At 45.6% G+C, this 19,729-nt stretch overlaps 1 protein-coding gene across 3 annotated transcripts in view; it reads left to right on the top strand.

The window, feature by feature from the left end:
- The window catches only part of VPS8 (VPS8 subunit of CORVET complex), a 238,633-nt gene extending 230,425 nt beyond the window's left edge, over nucleotides 1-8,208 (top strand). For all 3 annotated transcript variants that reach the window (XM_029939720.1, XM_029939718.1, XM_029939719.1), the window contains 2 exons: nucleotides 4,729-4,809; nucleotides 7,967-8,208. In XM_029939720.1, coding sequence (XP_029795580.1) covers nucleotides 4,729-4,809; nucleotides 7,967-8,116 — 231 coding nt within the window. In that variant the 3' untranslated portion in view covers nucleotides 8,117-8,208. The remainder of the gene's footprint in view (nucleotides 1-4,728; nucleotides 4,810-7,966) is intronic.
- Nucleotides 8,209-19,729: the final 11,521 nt, after the last annotated feature.

Here is a 19,729-nt window from a genome sequence, read left to right as displayed (position 1 = left end):
CTTGCTTGGTAAATTTTCCTACCTCTTAAAAGGGTTGGTACCTATGTTTTTGATATTTTAAAAATAATCCTTGCTCCAAAAGCAAATTAAATCAAATGAAATCAGTGTTTCTCTGAAAAAGAGGACAAACGTGCCAGAAATCACAAAAAAATCTTTACAAGTCCACGTTCTTGAAAACAGGAAGACAAAAGCCAGTGATTTCACACTGGACCAGGAGAGCCAAGTGGCTGCCTGTTCAGACACCTACACTGGACAGTTCCTGGGCATGTGATTGTTCAGCAGCAGTTGTTTTTGAGCATTTGCTGGATGTGGAGCATGGGGACTAGAGCGTGACCAAGATACAGTTCTGGTGTTCAGGCAGCTCACAGTCTAATGGACAGAATTATACCTAGTGAGTGCGACGTAACGGTTCTGCACGGTTCACGTGGAAGCTAATTGGTTGTCAGGACTGGGGCTCACGGAGGAGGCGTTCCAGAAAGTGAGCTGACCTGACACTTCCATGTCTCGTGTGCAAGAGTGTAGTCTGGGCCGGAAAATGTTGCATAGCAGAGACATTTTGTTGGTTTATGTAGATGACGCGAGAGCAGGTTGCAAACAAGGCCTGCCCTGGCAGGTACGCAGAGCTTGAGAGGCTGCTGAGGCACAATAACAACTAGATATTTTATCAGCACTGGAGAAGGTGAAATGTTTTTGCAGGGTTTTCATGCCGCACAGATTCGGGGACGTGAAGCCCTTCTCATTCATCTTGTACCTCAGGCCTGATAGTAGCAGGGGCTCCAGAGACACTGTTAAAAACCCTGGAACTGGGTCTTAGTTCATGGGCCTGGAGGCGATGGCGCGGGAGCCGGCAGAGGCAGGGCGCGGACCGGCTGAACGGGTCTTCTGTGGACAAGCTGCCATCCCAGAGGCCCTGACCCTCCCCTCCAAGTCTCCCCACCCCACGCTTCGAGTCCGCTTGCGTCAGTGATTTACTAGGCGTTTCCTGTGTGCTTCCTTTTTAAAAATACTGTCCTACTCCAGGAAGGCCTCTAAGGTGAGCATCTACTAGGCGCTGGGCACGTCTCCAGCTCGCTCTTCCACTCTGCCTCCAATGACTTGCCTTCGCTTTACTGCAGTGACAGTATCGTGGCCCGGCCAAGAATAGGGCATCTCCAGCCTGCAGGGACTTCGCTTCCGGAGGGTCCCAGGACGGCCCCAGTGGTCGCTCCACTAGTTCAATGTCTGGTTGCCCAGGATGATAGGACCTGTAATCCTCCGTTATTTCACACCCGTGGAACAAATGCATTTTTCAGTTTCTGAAGGATGTCATGGTTGGAAACCCTTTCTTATGGTACTTCCAAAGAGTTTAAGGGCCTGGAGGAGGAAAAGACCCTGACAAGCTACCACTGCACACTGATCTTGGCATGTCGTGTTGTTTGAAATTGAGTCTGTGTGTTATGTGTTTATGTGTTCTCCTAGCAAAGGGGAAACTAGGGTTTATAAGGTAAAGACCCTGTTTATGGACCCTTAATTGGTTCTTAAGTTTTTTATTCATATTAGGCACATCTCGTAGCCTTCTCTTCCTCAGTTTACACAATCCTGAGCTCTTGTTTAGTAAAATAGGTGTAGGGCTTGCAGTTGCATAAGATTCAAAATAAACCATATGGCAGGAACATCCTTATTAAATAATTGTCTTATTATCCCCAAGGGTTGGTTGTGAACCTAGTAAGTGTTGAAAACCAACATCGCTATTCTGAGTGCATTAGAAAAAAGAAATGCTAATTGAGTGGTTGATTTGGTACAGTTAAATCAATGGGAGGCAAAGTAACCCGAGAGCCTCCCATTCCCACAGGGCGCAGGACTGGAAGTCTCTGGCCACAGTACAGATTAGCACCTGGCTGCCGGAAGTGCAGACTGCCGCTGGCATTCTCCCCACCACTGGGAGATGGGGGGCGCGTTAGAAACCCGGAATCTCGGACCCCACCCCAGACTTGCTAACCAGACCTCTTGGTGATTCTTATGCACCTTAAAAATCTGAGAAGTACTGGATCAGAAAACATGAGCTGGACCATCGCTTGAGGCTTCTGTGCTTTCTGCCTCAGTAAGCAAACTCGCAGAGCCTGGCGCCATTTATTCTGCGCCTGGAGTAGACTTGTCTGTCAGGTGCTATTTCCTGGGGGTGAAAGCAGGGTTCTGTTTTAGCAGTGGCATTTCCTACTTATGATCTGACCCGACCTGTATTTTCCTGAAGTGATTTATGTTGGTTTCCAAAATACATACATAATTGAAATAAATGAGGAAATTTAGATTTTTTTTAAAAACTGTATGACTAAAGAATAATATAAAACTGGGTTGTAATTGCATACATAAACGTTTGCCACCACATCCTTAGCAGTCGCTAGTCTATGCAGCTGAGCATTTAGCCCTGAGTTCCCTAGCAAGAAAAGCAGAAAGGAAAATACAACTATTAGCAAATCTGCATCCAGACAGCTCTTCTCAGTGCAGAGTCTGATGGGACTTGCTTCAGTGGATCACCGTGAGTGGCCTGTACCATCCACATTTTTGTAGCAAATTTCAGTAGTACATTTCATGAGATTTTTTTTTCTTATAATATCCGTTCAAGGCAAAGGACTGTTCTATAAAAGTACCTCTATAAGGGGAGACCTTTTCTGGCTCTTGCTGCTTGATCATATGCAAACGTGGCATTTAAACCTCCTTTTTAATTAACTTGCCTAACCATAACTCCCATCTGCCAGCACCTTACTTAGTCTCCTGCTGACTTGTTTCTGTGGGGGCCTCCCTTGTTAAATCTTAGCGCGGAGTAGCCAGGGAATAAGCACAGGTGAAATGGGGGTGGCTGGGCCCCTGTCGTGTGGACTGTGGCAGTGGCAAGCCCCAGAGCTGAGGTTTTGAATGGCGATAAAAGGCATGTATCACCTTGGTCCTTAGCCCCGCCTCCTCCCCAGGTAATGCCAGTAATACCAAATGGATTCAGGAAATCAGGTGGCAAAACCGTTTTTCATTGTTAAGTGTCTCAAAGATAATTATATTTTTTCTTGTTTTGCTTTGAGCTGGGTATATAGTATTTCTCAGACTTACAGATCTTTAGCTTGGATCTCCCCTGTGTTTTTTTACCTGGTATCTGTCAGAAGTGTGACACTCCACACACTCTATCTCCAAAAATATGATATTTTTCCTACAAGAGCATCCAACTCTTAATATCGACTCAGGTCGTAGTCTGTCTGTCTTGAGGTTGAGCCCCATATCAGGCTCTGCACTCAGTGCTAAACCTGCTTGGGATTCTCTCCCTCTCTCTCTGCCCTTCCCCTGCTTGAATGTACGTGTTTTCTCTCTCTCTCTCCCTCCCTCTCTCTCTCTCTCTTTCTCTCTCTCTCTCTGTCTCTCTCAAAATAAACATTAAAAAATTTTTTTAATGTTTGAGAGAGAGTGAGTGCAAGTGGGGGTGGGACAGAGAGGGAGACATAATGCGGGTTCATAATGAAGACCAAACAAAGACTTCTCTTCACCTGATTTACAAACACCTAACGGCAGCACTTCGGGGTACATGTATAAATGGTAGTAAAAAAGCTAGCATATACTGAGCCCTTGTGAGGTGCCAGGCAAGTTAAAGACACTTTAAATGTTTTTTAATGTTTATTTTTGAGAGAGAGTACGAGTGAGCAAGAGCAGGGGAGGGGCGGAGGGAGAGGGAGAGACAGAATCCGAAGCCGGCTCGGACACATGAACTGCGAGGTCATGACTGAGCGCCAGTTAACCCAGGTGTCTTCATTAAAGACACTTTAAATATGCCTCTCATCTAATTTAATTTTCAGTGATCCCACGAGGCAAGCATTATCTGGTCTCATACGTTAGGCAGTTGAGGCTCAGAGACGTGACTTCCTCATAGCAAGTTAGTGTCAGAACTGGTACTCCAGTCTACGTCTAACTCCAAAGCCCAGGGCTGCCTCATCCAGGATCCCCTCTCCCCTCTCAGGTGAGAGTGTTGGACCAGATCCACCAAGAGTGGAACCACAGCATCAGCCTGTTGGCCACAGTCGTGGGTGAAACAAAGCAAGACAGCTGTAGAAATAAGTTAGACTCCACCTCTTGCAAAAAGCAAACAACTAAGCTTGCAACCCCATGTGGCTGCCAGCTTTATAATGAGACAGGGAGATGACAGGATTTTGTATTTAGTTTGTTTGTTTTTTTTAAGTTTGTTTATTTTGAGAGAAAGAATCCCAAGCAGGCCCCTCACTGTCAGCACAGAGCCCAACATGGGGCTCCATCTCACAAACCAGAATATCATGACCTGAGCCAAAACCAAGGGTCAAGACGCCCAACTGACTGAGCCACCCAGGAGCGCCCCTGATCTGGTATTCATAATGCACCCCAACACCTACTGGTAAGAAAGGGCGGCTTTGCCTGCCATATTCAGTAATGCACATGGGAATGCGAGGCTAGTGGGAGCTAAACTGCTCTGCATAGTAAAGGCAGAGGAGTCCAGAAGCCCTGAAGGAAGCTTGTAAGTATGGAACCTTAAGAACCAGTGGGGAAGGTCCATACACAAGTCAGCCTGGGGGGCCGCACCACAGGACTTTTGAAAGTGTTCAGTAAAATCTCTCTCACTCTTCTCTGGTAGCATGGATTCCCACTGAAAAGCACAAAGGAAGACCATGTTCTGCTTCAGCCTTGGCCAAGTACAGAGTTCTGCCCATGGGTTTCGTTTACCTTATCTTTTCTAATTTCCAGGCAGCCTCAGAACCTGTGCTGGACCCACAGCAAATCCAAGCATTTGATCAGCTTTGCCGTCTCTACCGAGGAAGTTCCCGGGTAATGTTTATGTAATGGTTTAAATTTTTATTTCCCATTTTATAAATACTGTTTGGGAAATGCAGTGTCCTCAGGTCCTCCTGCCGCCTCTTCAGTTTGGAACCCTGGTTAAGGCCGTGTGGAGCCCCAGCCCCAGGGAGCACTCGGGATTTAGCAGAGGATACAGAGAGAGTGGGCAGATGTGTGTCCCTTCCTCGCTGAGGCCACAGAAGGCCATCGGTGTTTGCACTGATGCCCTAAGCCCCAGCCCCTGCTGGACGTATGCACGGACTGCATGTGGTTTGGCCATGAGAGGCAGATACTGAGTCCCGGGGGCTTAGGCAAGACAGAAGTGGAAATGCGGGCAGCCCACGGCGCCTTCCGTGAACCTCTCCACATTGCTCTGCCTCCTGCCGTCCCTCACACGTGGCTCATGCTTGCGTGGCTCAGCATGGCCACTCTGGCTTCAGCCCGCATGTCTGCACTCCGACTAGCAAGGGGGAGGAAGAGGAGGAAGAGTGTAAGCTCTCTATTTATAGACAGTTCCTAGACACTGTGTATACCACTTCCAGTGACCTCCCTTGTCCAGAATTTAGACACATGGCCACACTGAACTCACTCCTCACAGGCCTAGGAAGATTGGTCCTCATTCCAAAGGGCCATGGCCTCAAACTCTGAGTACCTGTCTAGAGCTGTAGAAGGGAACCGAGCGGAAGAGCTGCGTGCCGTCAGCCCACAGCATCCGTCTGGGTGCCCCGGAGGCGCATCTCAGCTGTGCTCCTTCGCCCTTACTTGCCTACTGCCTGTCCCCAGGTGGCCTGTCCAGGCCCCCAGCGCAGAAACCCTGCAGCGCCCTCCCTCCCCCAGAGATCCGTTAGGTGTCTTCTCTATTCCTCCTCTGTGTTTCTTCCCTTTCCCTCCAAACGGTCACTCACAGAGGCCACTGCAGGTCTTCTGTCCTTGGTCCATGCTGCTGCCTGGGTACTCATTCCACACCCCAGTGTCTTGTTGAAACACTTTCCTGGAGCTCCATAACCTGGATGTGGAGTCCAGACTACCACCTCCTTCATTTCCCGAGTCTTACCCAAATTCCTGCCGGGCCAGATTTGTTCTCTGAGCTTATCCCCGAGCTCGCACAGACTGTTTGTGTGTCTGCTTCTAGGCCTGAACTCCCTTCTCCCACCCTGTTCTTATGCAGATGCCTGCTGGGTGGCTTGGTAGTCCCAAGGAAAAGTCATGTTCCCTCTCTGAGAGTTGGTTTTTATTCCCACGGACTTCTCCAGGGCTCTCCTGAATGTGGTCCAGCAGCTTTACTGAGCTGGCATCACCTCTGTCCCTTCTCAGCCTCAGCCAAGCTCTGCCCCAGGAGCTTCCTGGGCCCTCTAAGGAAGTTCTGCTGCCCCAAACTGTTGAGCCATTTTTCAGGATTCCTGGTTTCCAGATCAAAGTTACAGAAGTATAACACAGAAATATCTTCTCTTAGGAAATAGAAAGCTTTTTTGTGGTTGTGAAGGAACTTTGAGTTTATGTCACCTCTGTCGTCTGTTCTGTTCCTAGCACTGTACATTGTCCTTGTGGAGAAACTCCCAGGCTGGGAGGCAGCTGAGAGGGTTGGAGAAGATAAGAAGTGGCACAGGATGGGGCTCGAGCAGAGCAAGGGGCATCTCTCTGTAACCTGCTTGACCAGCAGTGCGTGCACTTGAGCAAGCACCCCTCCCGTGCATCCTTAGCTGAGTAACTTGGAGCTTCGGAGCCAGTGTTGTGAATTGGGCCCGACACATATCACTGGATTGCTTTCGATAAATTGGCACTTTGAACTTAGAGGTCCTTTGGGTGTATCTCCAGTTACCATAATCCTGATAGTAAGTTTTCAACAGAAGTGACAAATGAGACATGTGAGTCTTGTGCCATTAGTGCTTGGATGGAGAGAAAACCCCTTGCCAGGGTCAGGGACTAGCTGGATCAGCCAGGAGACAGAGTTCCCAGCAGGGCAGGTGACAGAGCAGTTATCTCCAGGGAAGGCACACCTGTCGCTGGCTCAGCTGAGCAGAAATTGCCCCCATGGACCTGAGTTTGAATCCCACCCTACCACTCACCACTGAGTAACTTAGGGCAAGTTAATTTAACTCTCAGGGCTCTGGGTGTTTTATCCAGATGGATTGTGGAAGATTAGAAATAGTACATGTGTGGGGGTGCCTGGGCTGCTCAGTTGGTGAGTGTACAACTCTTGTTTCTGGCTCAGGTCATGATCTCATGGTTTGTAGGATCGAGCCCCATGTTGGGCTCTGCACTGACTGTGCTGAGCCTGCTTGGGATTCTTTCTCTGCCCCTCCACCATTCATGCACATATTCTCCCTCAAAATATATTTTTTAGTGTTTATATAAGCTACTAAAAAATAGTACATGTGTAGAGGACCTAGCTTAGTGCCAGGCACCTAACAGGCACTCCTTACAGTTACCCTGGACTATTAGAGGTACCTACGGAGGTGACACAGACTTTGATGGCTCACTCCTCACAGCTGCCCTGTCCAGGTGAAGGACCTTGGGTGTAGGATTTGCCTCTTCTGTGACCATGAAGCCCAGGCCCTCGGCTCCCTACTTTTGCAGAGTACCTCGGGGTGATAGTCCTGGCTTCCCACTGGGTTGGTATTAACCTTACCTGGTCTTTCAGAACAGAGCCGCTAATAGAGGATTTTGCTGGTGCCACTGGTGGAAATAGGGAAGCAGGACTCTAAGAGGAGAGGTGGGGTCCCTGAATCCAGAGTGGCAGCTGGACACTTGGCGCTATCCAGGTTGCAGAAGAGCGGTCAGAGGCGGTGCGGAACGAGCTATGCAGAGAACCTCAGCTCAGGGCATGTGGGGAGGGGGCGCAGGGTCCTGCACCAGCCGGGACAGGAGCACGCAGAGCATGGGATGTTCAGAGTAGGACGTTCCCACCGCAATCTCATCATTAAAGGAGGAAATTTGGGCCCTGAAAGTGAAATGAACTTGCCTGAAGTCACATTACTTGTGAGAGGCAGGCCTGGGGTCTACACCCTGCAGCGCGGTGCTGTCCCTTGTGTAGAAATTGGCCACGAGGCCAGGGAACTGAGGACTGCCCCCCACTCTGTTTCACACCCACCCACCCAGACTGTCTGCCCCTACTCACCGTGGTTAATGTGTGTCCCCTCCTTTGCAGCTGGCCCTCCTTACAGAACTCTCCCAGAATCGCAGCAGCGACAGCTACAGGCCGTTCAGTGGCTCCCAGAGTGGCCCTGCTTTCAACAGCATCTTCCAGAATGAGAATTTCCAGCTGCAGCTCATTCCCCCACCTGTGACCGAAGACTGAGGCCTGGCGCTAGAGACCATCCTAATGCAACCAGGGAGGGACCCCCTCTCTAACTGTCTTGGTCCCTCTGCCTGCCCCTCTTCTGAGCAGAGGTGTTGTTTTTTTTTTTATGTTTTCATTTATTTTTGAGAGACAGTGGGAGGGGAGGGTTAGAGAGAGAGAGGGAGACATAGAATCCGAAGCAGGCTCTGAGCTAGCTGTCAGCACAGAGCCCTGAGCCACCCAGGTGGCCCCTGAGCAGAGGTTCTGAGGTGGATGTCTGTGCCCGGGCCTTTCTCCCTACCCATCATTCCCCAGGGAGACTCCCTGCCTCTTCCAAGATGTTGCTGCAGCATCACTTCACCGGACCAGTTGATTTTGTTTTGCTTGTAAAGCAAAGGAACGTCCCCTACTTCCGTCCAGCTTTTTAAGAGAATATGCTTCGCCCGTTGGGACTTTTCCGGTTTCCCCGAGGCTGAGAGAATAGGTGGAACTCCAGCAGGCGGCACGCAGGAGTCCGTCCTGCCTCGCCCCCTCCAGCTGCTGGTAGCCTGGAGGGCTTCAGCTTCTCCTGGGAAAAGAGAACAGCAGGTGGCAGGCCCCAGGGTACCTGGAACCTGCACTGTGGGGGGAGGTGGGGGCAACTCCCTTTTGCTGCATGTGTGCTAAAACCCATCTGAGTGTTAAGATTTGCCCTTTCTGCCAATAAATGCCTCTGTTTAAGTTCTGCAGGCCTGTGGCTGGATGGCTGGCTAGCTCTAAGAACCCTTGTTGCCACAATTTGGTGTTTATAGGTCAAAGTCAAGGACCCTGATTGTGGCAACCCAACCTTTATTCAAGTGATCAGCTCCATCACAGGCTCCATTCAGAGTGGCCCAGCGACCCACGTGCTCCTATGGCAGGGACTAGGTGAGTCAATTCCTGGACCCTGGACATCACTGAACCAGCAGCCATAGGAGGTCACATCTGCAAAGACCAGGTTTCCACCTTTCATCCGTTCACTCAGGGATGATCACTGGCTTACAGTAACCAAGCCCACAAGAAATAGATACATAAACTAGAAACAAATGTTAACTTTGAATAGAAAATCAATCCTGCAGTGTGCTATGATCCTGAGCAAATCACTTCTCTAAGCTTCTACTTTAACAAAACCACTGTGAAGACTGAATGAGACTACACATGTTAACATTTACATTGTGCAGGCTCATGGCAAACCCCCAGAATAGGAGCTGAGCTTTTGTTATGGGACTCTTCCCAAGACCTGACTGCACAGGCAGCTGCCTCTTGGTGGGGGTGGGAAGGGAGGTGGTTGAGCATTAAGTGGTAACCAGTTGGATGCTGGTTACAGTTACATGATACAACCCTATTTTACAGATAAAAAAAGCTGAGGCCCACACAATAAATAATTGTTATTGTCCAAGGCAACACACTCAAGAAATGGCAGAACAAAGTCGGGCTCAAGATGGCAGTGCAAGAAGATCCTGAATTCACCACCTCACAGACACAACAAATCTACAACCGCATATGGAATAATTCCCTCTGAAAGGAACCTGAAAATTGAATGAACACAGCCTCCATAACAAAGGCTCAAAGGATAACATCAAGATGGGAAGGAGAGGCAGAGACGTGGACTTGCCAGGAGAAAAACACATGAGCCGTGGGGAAGCACAACTGGGAGGGATCTCAAAGGTATGGAGCTTTTCCCTGAGGAGTGATGTGGAACTCAAACCCATCCGGCACCTCAAACAGGAGAGCTGAGTTCCCAAAACACCAGGTTTTGAAAAATCAATGAGGATTATGTTCAGGAAAACTATAAAACTGTAGAGAACGGAAAACCCACTCTTAAAGGGCTGAGCTGCATACTCACTATATCCAGAGGCCAGTTCAAAAACACCAATTTAAAAAGCAGATAGAGGGGCAGCTGGGTGGCTCATTTGGTTAAGCATCCGACTTCAGCTCAGGTTATAATCTCACAGTTCATGGGTTTGAGCCCTGCATCGGGCTCTGTGCTGACAGCTAGCTCAGAGCCTGCTTCGGATTGTGTCTCCCTCTCTCTCTCAAAAATAAATAAAAAGCAGGTAGACCATAAGTAAAGGAGACCCATTGCTAACCTTAAAGCATCTGTCAAAGAAGAAAACAGTAGAAACTCCCCTTGGGGTAGAGACGCTGGCATGAGCCACTTCTACAATCTCAGTCTACCTCAGTAATACCAGCACTGGTGGGCCATTTTGGAATTCTCCCTTCAACCTGCTAGCCCGAGAGAAGGTATACTCCACTGGTAGCCCCACCCACCAACACACTGCAGGAGTCGATACACCCACAGTTGGCCCAGAGTCCAGCCCTGCCCACCAATGCACCACAGTCACAGCCCGCCACAATAGAAGGGAGCACACAGCTCACATAGGCAACACCCTTGAGCACCTGGTGTGGTGACCAAAGGAGATCTACATAAGGCCATTCAAGACTGAGAGGTCACTGACTTACCTAATAAATAGAAACACAGGTAAAATAAAGGGGATAGAAGAATATCTCCAAACAAAAGAACAAGACAAAACCCCAGGAAAAGAAGTAAAACTCAGATATGCAAACTACCTGATAAAGAGTTCCAAGGAATGGTCATATGCTCACCAAACTCAGGAGAAGAACAGATGAATACAGAGTGAACTTCAAGAAGGAGAAGATAGAAGAACAGACCAAACAAGTTATAACAACTAAAAAATACACTGGAGGGGGTCCTTAGCAGACTGCATGAAGGAAAACAGATCAGATAAGTGCAGGAGGAGCTGTGGAACTCACCCAGACAAAGCAAAATGGAAACAAGAATTAGGAAAAGTGAAGATACCTTAAAGGTTCTTTGGGACAACATCGAGCAGAATAACAATCATATATAGATCCCAGGGGAAGACCAAAAAGCCAGAAAAATTACTTGAAGAAATACTGGCTAAAACCTTCTCTGGAAAAGGAATGAGACATCCAAGTCCAGGATAAACCCAAAGAGATCCAGACCAACACATATTATAATTAACATGGTAGAAATTAAGAAGAAAGACAAAATCAGGAGCAGCAGAGGAAAAAAAACATTACATATAAGCAAAACCCTATACAGCTATCAGATTTTTTCAGCAGAAACTTTACAGACCAGGAGGAAATGGTATGACATAGTCAAAGTGCCGAAAGGAAAAAGCTTCCAACCAAGGATTCTCTGCCCAGCAAGACTGTCATTCAGAATTGGAGAGATTAACAGCTTTCCAGATAAATGTTTTAAAGGGACTTAAGCTGAAAAGAAATGGCATTAATAAGAAAGCATAGGAAAGTAAAAATCTCACTGGAAAATTAAAGCCAGCATGAATGTTAAAAGGCCATAGTAGTGGCGCCTGGGTGGCTCAGTCGGTTGAGCTTCAGCTCAGATCATGATCTCGCAGTTGTGGGTTTGAGCCCCCCATTGGGCTCTGTACTGGCAGCTCAGAGCCTGGAGCCTGCTTCTGATTCTGTGTGTCCCTCTCTCTCTGCCCCTCCCCTGCTCATGATCTGTCTCTCAAATGTCAAAAAAAAAAATTTTTTTAAAGGCCACAGTAGTAAAATTAAGGAAGGTGGCCCAAAATGGCAGCATAGAAAGACCCTAAACTCACCTCTTCCCACCAACACACTGTATGTACACCTACATATAGCAGAGGAGTTCCTCCTAAAGAAGAACTGAGATCTGACTGAACAGCCTCTGCCCAACAAACCATAGAGGGACCACACAGAGAACAGCAGGAGTCATGGTAACCATGGGAACTGCACCCCCAACGCAGCAACCTGCAATAGGGAGGGGCGTCACTTGACGGGCCCAGTCCAGACTCCTCTACCCTGAGGCACAATGAAAAACAGGCTAATTAAACTGAGCAAAGGAAATCTGTTTACTAACCTTAGGTCATGCACCAAACTGCAGGGAACTGCTGAAACTCTCCAGGGTTAAGAGACCTGTTGAATGCCATTTTTTCCACTCTTCCTCCACCTTGATAGCACAGGCAGGAGCAGGGACCAGGTGCTTAAGCCAGCCTGCTAGGGCCACCCCAGTGGACCCTGAACCCTTAGCCCACACCAGCTCCAGCCAACCCCCCAAGACAGCTCTGGCACAGTGCACTGTAGCACTCCCCCCTCTACCCCCCGGCACACACCAAACCCAGTTACCCCACCAGCCGTACAGCCCTAGTTCCGTGCATCCAGGGTTTCCTCTCAGCCCAGGCCTGCTGTCCGGCAAGGGCAGCTCTGACATGGTGTGCCCCAGCGTCCCTCTGGGCTGTGTCCATCTCACCAGGGCAGCCCTGGCAAGGTGCACCCCAGGACCCCCAGCTGGCTCCAGCTCTGGCACTGAGTACCCAGGGACTACCCACAGGGTGGCCTTGACAAGGCCCGCTCTGGCTGTCCCATCAAGGTGGCCTTAGCACAGTGCACGCAGGACTCCCTGGGCTATGCCCACTCCGGCTAGAACCACCACACCAAGTGAGTGTGTGTCCTGAGACCCGCACCCCCCGCCCACACTTGCTTAGCTCCAAGCAGCCTGCCAAAGCTTCCAGTCACACACAAGACACACTCCTTCAAGACCAGGACAGGTAGCTGTTCCACCTAATTTATAGAAACCAACAAACATAGAAAATAAAACTAAATAAGGAGACAGTGAAGTATGTTCCAAACAAAAGAATAAGATAAAAATCCCAGGAAAAACCCTTAAAGAAATGGAGGTAATTTATCTGATAAAGAGCTCAAAGTAACAGTCATAAAAATACTCACTGAAATTGGGGAAAAAATGGAGGAATACCATGAAAGCTTCAACAAAGAAAACATAAGACATAACCAATCGGAGCTGAAGAATACAATAATTCAAATGAAGAATGCACTAGATGGAGTCAGCAGCAGATAAGATGAGGCAGAAGAAGGGATCAGCAACTGGAAGGCAGTAGTAGAAATCACCAAAACAGGGAGGGGAAAAAAAGAATTTTGTAAAAAAATATTTAAGGGACCTCTAGGAAAATATCAAGTATACTTACATTCACATTATAGAGGTTCCATAAAGAGAAAAGAGAGAAGAGGGCAAAAAAACTTACTTGAAGAAATAATGGCTGAAAATTTCACTAACTTGGCAAAAGAAATGGACATTCAGGTCCAAGAAGCATAGAAAATTCCAAATAAGATGAACCCAAAGAAAGCAACATGAAGATATAATTAAAATGGTAAAAGTTAAAGAGCAAATCTTAAAAGCAGCAAGAAAAAAAAATAGATACAAGGGAAATCCCATAAGAGTATCAGCTGATTTTTCAGGAGATATTTTGCGGGCCTGAAGGGACTGACAGGATTTATTGAAAGCACTTGGGAGTATTCCAACCAAGAAGACTCAACAAGATTATCATTTAGAATTGAAGGTTCCCAGACAAGTAAAAAACTAAAGGAGTTCATCCCTTAACCAACCTTACAAGAAACGTTAAAGGGTCTTCTTTAAGTGGGAAAAAAAAAAAGCTATAACCAGAAATAAAACCTAAGAAAAAATGTTACTGATAAAGGTAAATACATGGTAAAAGCAGTGGATCAACCACTTACAAAGTTGGTGTGAAGGTCAAATGATAAAAATAATAAAATCAACTGTACCTATGATAAGTAGTTAAGGGATATATGAAAAGATGTAAAATAGGACATCAAAAACAAAACTGGGGGCACCTGACTGGCTAGTCAGTTAAGCGTCCACCTTCAGCTCAGGTCATGATCTCACTGTTCATGAATTTGATCCCCACATCAGGCCCCATGCTCAGTGTGGGCTTCTCTTTCTCCCTTTGTCTCTGCCTCTATCCCCCACACCAAATAAATTTTTAAAAAACTGGGGAGGAACAGTAAAACTAGTGCTTTTAGAATGTGTTCAAACTTAAGCAACTATCTGTTTAAAATAGACTGTTCTGTGTTTGTGTCAATATACATGAGCCTCATTGTAAACACAACCAAAAACCTGCAATAGATACACAAAAAGGAAGGAGAAGGGAGGAAGGAAGGATAAGGGAAGACACCAAGAACAGAAGGAACAGGAAGAAACTACCAAAACAGCCAGAAAACAACAAAATGGCAATAAGTTTACACTTATCAATAATTACATTCAATGTCAGTGGACTACATTCACCAGTCACAAAATATAGAGTGACTGAATAGATTTTTTTGATGTTTATTTTTGAGAGGGGGGAAGGATTAGAGAAAGAGGAAAACACAGAACCTAAAGCAGGCTCCAGGCTCTGAGCTGTCAGCACAGAGCCCAGAGCCCAATGCAGGGCCTGAACCCACAACTGCAAGATCACGACCTGAGCTGAAACCAAGAGTCAGATGCGTAACTGCCTGCCACTCAGGCACCCCATGAATAGATTTTTTTTTAAAGCAAGAACTATATGATGCCTACAAAAGTCTCTCTTCAGATCTAAAGACCTACACAGACTGAAAGTAGAGAGAGAGAAAAGGATACACCATGCAAATGGAAATGAAAATAAAACTGGAGTAACTATACTCATACCAGACAAAACAGACTTTAAGACAAATAAAAGAGCAAAAAGGCATTACGTAATGAAAAGGGGTAAATCCAGCAAGAAGATGTAACATTTGTAAACAGATATGCACACAACATAGGAGCATAAAAATATGTGTGTATAATATAGCAAATATTAACAGACCTAAAGAGAAAAACTGAAAGCAACACAATGATAGTAAGAGAGTTTAATACCCTCCTTTCATCAATGGATAGATCATGCAAGTTAAAAAAAAAATCAATTATAAAACATTGGCCTTAAACAACACATTAAATCAGATCAACTTACTAGACACCTACAGAACATTCCATCCAAAAAAAGAGGTAATATACATGTAACATTCTTCAGGACGGTCACATTTTGGGCCACAAAAAAAGTCTCAGTAAATTCAAGAAAATTTAAATCACATTAAGCACCTTTTCTGATCACAATGGTATGAAATTAGAAATTAATTACAAGAAGAAAATGGGGAAAAGCACAAAAGATTAAATAACATGCTACTAAGCATTCAGTGGATCATCCAAGAAATCAAGTGAAAAATAAAAAAATTACCGAGAGACAAATAGAAACAGAACATATCAAAATTTATTGAATGCAGCAAAAGAAGTTCTGAGAGGGGCATTCATAGCAATACAGGACTATCCCCAAAAAACAAGAAAAAATCCTAATTTAACTTCACACCTAATAAGTAAAAGAAAGGAAATAAAAGATCAGAATGGAAATAAATGAAATAAAGACTAAAAGGACAATAGAAAAGATCAGTGAAATTAAGAGCTGGTTCTTTGAAAAGATAAAATCCACAAATCCTCAGCTAGACAGCACAAGAAAAAAGAGGATGCAAATAAAATCAACAGTGAAGAAGTAGGCTTCTGGGTGCCTCGGTTAAGTGTCTTACTCTTGGCTTCAGCTCAGATCATGATCTCATGGTTTGTGGGTTTGACCCCCACTTCAGGCTCTACCTTGCTGGTATGGAGCCTGCTTGGGATTCTTTCTCTCTTCCTCTCATTCTTCCTCTCTCTCTGTCCCTCCCTGGCTCATGCATGCCCTCACTCCTTCAAAATAAATAAAATTTAAAAATAGACTGAAAGAGAAGTTATAAGTGATACCACAGAAATAGAAAGGATCATAAAAGACTACTATGAATAAGTATTTGCCAACAAACTGGACAACCTAGAGGAAATGTATAAATCCCTAGAAACATACATTCTTCTAAGGCTGAATTATGAAGAAATAGAAAATGTAAATAGTCTAATTACTAGTAAGCAGATTGAAAGAGTAATCAGAAGCCTCCCAATAAAAAAAAAAGTCAGGGATTGAATGGTTTCACTGGCAAATTCTACCAAACACTCAAGGATACTACCTGTTCTCCAACTGTTTCAAAAAATTGAAGAGGGATGAAAGCTTCCAAACACATTTTATGAGGCCAGCATTAACCCTGATACCAAAACCAGATAGAGACAGCACAAAAAAAGAAAATTGTAGGCCAAAATCCTCGATGCACATAGATGCAAAAATCCTTAAGAAAGTATTAAATAAAATCCAACAGTACATCAAAAGGATCGTATACCACAGTCAAATGAGATTTATTATAGGAAAACAAAGATGGTTCAATATCTACAAATCAATCAACATATGTCACCTTAACAAAATAAAAGATAAAATCATATGATCCTCTTGATACAGAAAAAACACTTGACAAAATGCAACATCCAATGATGGTTACAAAAATCTCTCAACAGGGGCATCCGGGTGGCTTAGTTGGTTAAGCATTTGACTTTAGCTCAGGTCATGATCTCATGGTTCAAGAGTTCAAGTCCTGCATCAGGCTCTGCACTCAGCAGTGAATCTGCTTTGGTTCCTCTGTCTTCTTCTCTCTGACCCTGCCTCGCTTGCACACAGTCTCTCTCAAAAATAAATAATAAAACTTTTAAAAAATCTCTCAACAAGGTTGATATCAAGTACCCAAAGTGGGTACCTCAACATAATAAGACATATATGACAATCTTACAACCTAACATATTCCATGGTGAAAAACTCAAAGCTTTTCCTTTAAGAATAGGAACAAGATAAGTGTGCCTACTCTTACCACTTTTAATCATCATAGTATTGGAAGTCAAATATTTGAAGTCCAATCCAGAGTACACTGGAAGCAGGTAGGCAGAAAAAAGTTATGCCAAAGCAGTTAGGCAAAAAGAAGAAATAACAGGCATGCAAACAGAAAGGAAGAGGTAAAACTGCCAGTATTTGCAGATGACATGATGCTATATGTAGAATACCCTAAACACTCCACCAAAAGACTGTTAGAACTGATACATGAATACAGTGAGCTTGCACGATACATATTCAACATAAAGAAATCTGTGGCATGTCTACACACTAAAAACAGAAATTAAGAAAATCCCAGTTACAATTGCATCTAAAAGAATGAAATACCCAGAAATAAATTTAACTGAAGAGGTGAAAGACCTGTACACTGAAAACTATAAGACACTGATGAAAGAAACTGAAGAAGACACAAATGGAAAGATACTCTATGCTATGAATTGGAAGAATTAATACTGTTAAAATGTCCATACTACCCAGAGGAATCTACAAATTCACACAATACCTATCAAAATACCAATGGAATTTTCCACAGAACTAGAACAAATAATTCTAAAATTTGCATGGAGCCACAAAAGATCCCAAATAGCCACACCAATCTTGAGAAAGAAGTAACAAAGCCAGAGATACTGTAGTCTCTGATGTCATAATATACCACATAACTAGAATAGTCAAAATGGTATGTATGGTATTGGTACAAAAACAAACACACTCTGTCAGCACACAAAGCCTGCTTTGGATCCAGCCCCCCTCTTTCTTTTGTTTGTTCGTTCTTTCTCTCTCTCACCCCTTCCCCATTAGCGCTCTCTCAAAACTAAATATTTTTTAAATGTCTATTAGCCGTAAAAAGGAATGAAATCTTGCCTCTTAGAACAATGTGGATGGACCTTGATGTTTTTATTCTCTTATGCTAAGTGTAACAAGTCAAAGAGAAAAAAACAAATACTGTGTGATTTCACTCATATACGGTATCCAAAAAGAAAAAAAAAAAAGCAAATGTACAAACAAAGTAAAACAAACTCATAGATACAGAGAAAAGACTAGTGGTTACCGGAAGAGGGGGAGGGAGTTGGAGAGTGAGCAAAATGGATGAAGGGGCCAACTATTTGGTGATGCATGGTGATCACTTTGTAGTGTGGACAGATGTTGAATTATAAAGCTGCACACCTGAAACACATCTTTTTCAAGTGACAGATCAGTGATTTGAACTCAGAACTGTGACTCCAGAGCAAGTATTGCTCCCTGCCCAAATTACATATCAGAAGGTTTCTTGATGAGCCTAAAATTAAGGACAAAGGCGTTTGATATTCTCAAAGCAAAATTTGGTGATTGCCCTTCTTCATTGTATAGTCTAAAGAGCAAAAGCAATTGGAATATCAGAACCTCTGTTCAAATCAGGGCCAGTAAACAACAAATCACTCTTCTTTAACTCCTGTCTTGTTCTATCAGTCCTTAGTCCTTCACCTTCTCATTCGAGTCACAGCACCACTGAATAAATGACAGCATCTTTACATTTGGCTCACGCCTTCCTAAGAGTGTACTTTGGATTGAATTTGAAGAGCCCTCCGGTCTCACCTCAGGGTAGACGAGAAACAGACTCAGAGTGCTGGGCAGCACTGGGCACTGGGGATGTGGCAGCCCTGAGCTGAGCCCAATCCCTGCCATATGGAAGCCACTGTCCCTCCCCCCGCCCCCATGGCACTGAGCAGATGTTCTATCTTGAAGTGATGTCAGGTCCTGCTTCATAGCAGTTCTTCAGGGGCAAAGATTTGTCTGGAAATCTTTCTAGACTCAGTCAGCAACAGCAGCAGTTCTGCTGACATCTCCAAGGAGCTCAGAGGGGAATGGAGGAACTCCCAAGATCAAAGAGCAGGCAGCTCTAAGCACCCCCACTCCAGCCCTCCTGCTGAGCCCCAGCTGCTTTGCGAGGTCTCATGCTCACCCCTTGCCTGTGGCAGGTGGTAAAGGAACAATCTAGGGGAGAAGGTTCCATAGACCCTTCAGCTACCATTTGGGGAGGGCAGGTACCTCGTCTGAACAGTGTCGTCTCATGCTGCCCCCTGTCGGGGAGAGATGATCCTCTGAAAGGACATTAAGGCCCTTATGGGAGAGGGAAGTGGATTCTGGTTGGTCAAAATACAGCGGTGTCCATCACAGCTTTGTTTCTTCCTTGTACCTGGTAAACAGTAAGTATTTGGATATTAATGTGGCCCACCTGAAAACAGCCACTCTCAACTCCCGGCTGCAGCTGAATGACCGCCTCCCACTGTATTTGCCCCTCCCTCTTGCCATCAGGGGAACAGGGTCTTACTTAGTTCTCCACAAGAGCCAGAATGGACTGCTGGAAAGAGTCCTGGGCTGCCAATCGGGAGCCCAGGCATAGCCCCACCATGGGCCCACTTGTGAGCTGAGGAAGGCTGTTTGCTCTTCTGAAAAATAAAAATAAAATCAATCTTCCCCATCTATAGCAAAGGTCCAAGTGATGGGTGGGAAGATGCTTTACAAGAGTAACATTGCCAACTAGAACCTTCTGTGGTGAGGGGGAGGGAAGGTATTTATGGAAGAGGACAATCAACAGGGGCCTCATCAATGATGAATGTTTTAGTGAATAAATAATTCAGAGCTCTGGGAATCCTTTTAGAAACAGTATGCTTCAACTCAGCTCTGCCTGCTGAAAATGTCTTTCCAAAGGTTCATCTCCATAATCAGAAGCCTGTCACGTGCCCAAAGATGCAGGGCAGGCCTGTGTGTGTGTGTGGTCCTTTGGGAAGCCCACAGCCAACGCCAGGCCCTGGGGAATCTGAGCATCACAGCTCCCATAGGGATCTCCCAGAGGGTAGCCCTGGCTCATCAAGTTTCATCCCAGGGGCCCCTCTTTCTGCCACCAGCCTCCCCCACACGCTGATTCTCTGACACCTTCCACAACTCCTTGAGGAAAATGGCAGTTTGACTTACCTTTTGTCCACACTTGGGTGGCTTCCTACCTGTCTCC

Source organism: Suricata suricatta, chromosome 5 (genome assembly GCF_006229205.1).
Source record: "Suricata suricatta isolate VVHF042 chromosome 5, meerkat_22Aug2017_6uvM2_HiC, whole genome shotgun sequence".
NCBI lineage: Eukaryota > Metazoa > Chordata > Mammalia > Carnivora > Herpestidae > Suricata > Suricata suricatta.
The sequence above is the reverse complement of the archived record's forward strand: the minus strand, read 5'-3'. Positions and strand labels throughout refer to the sequence as shown.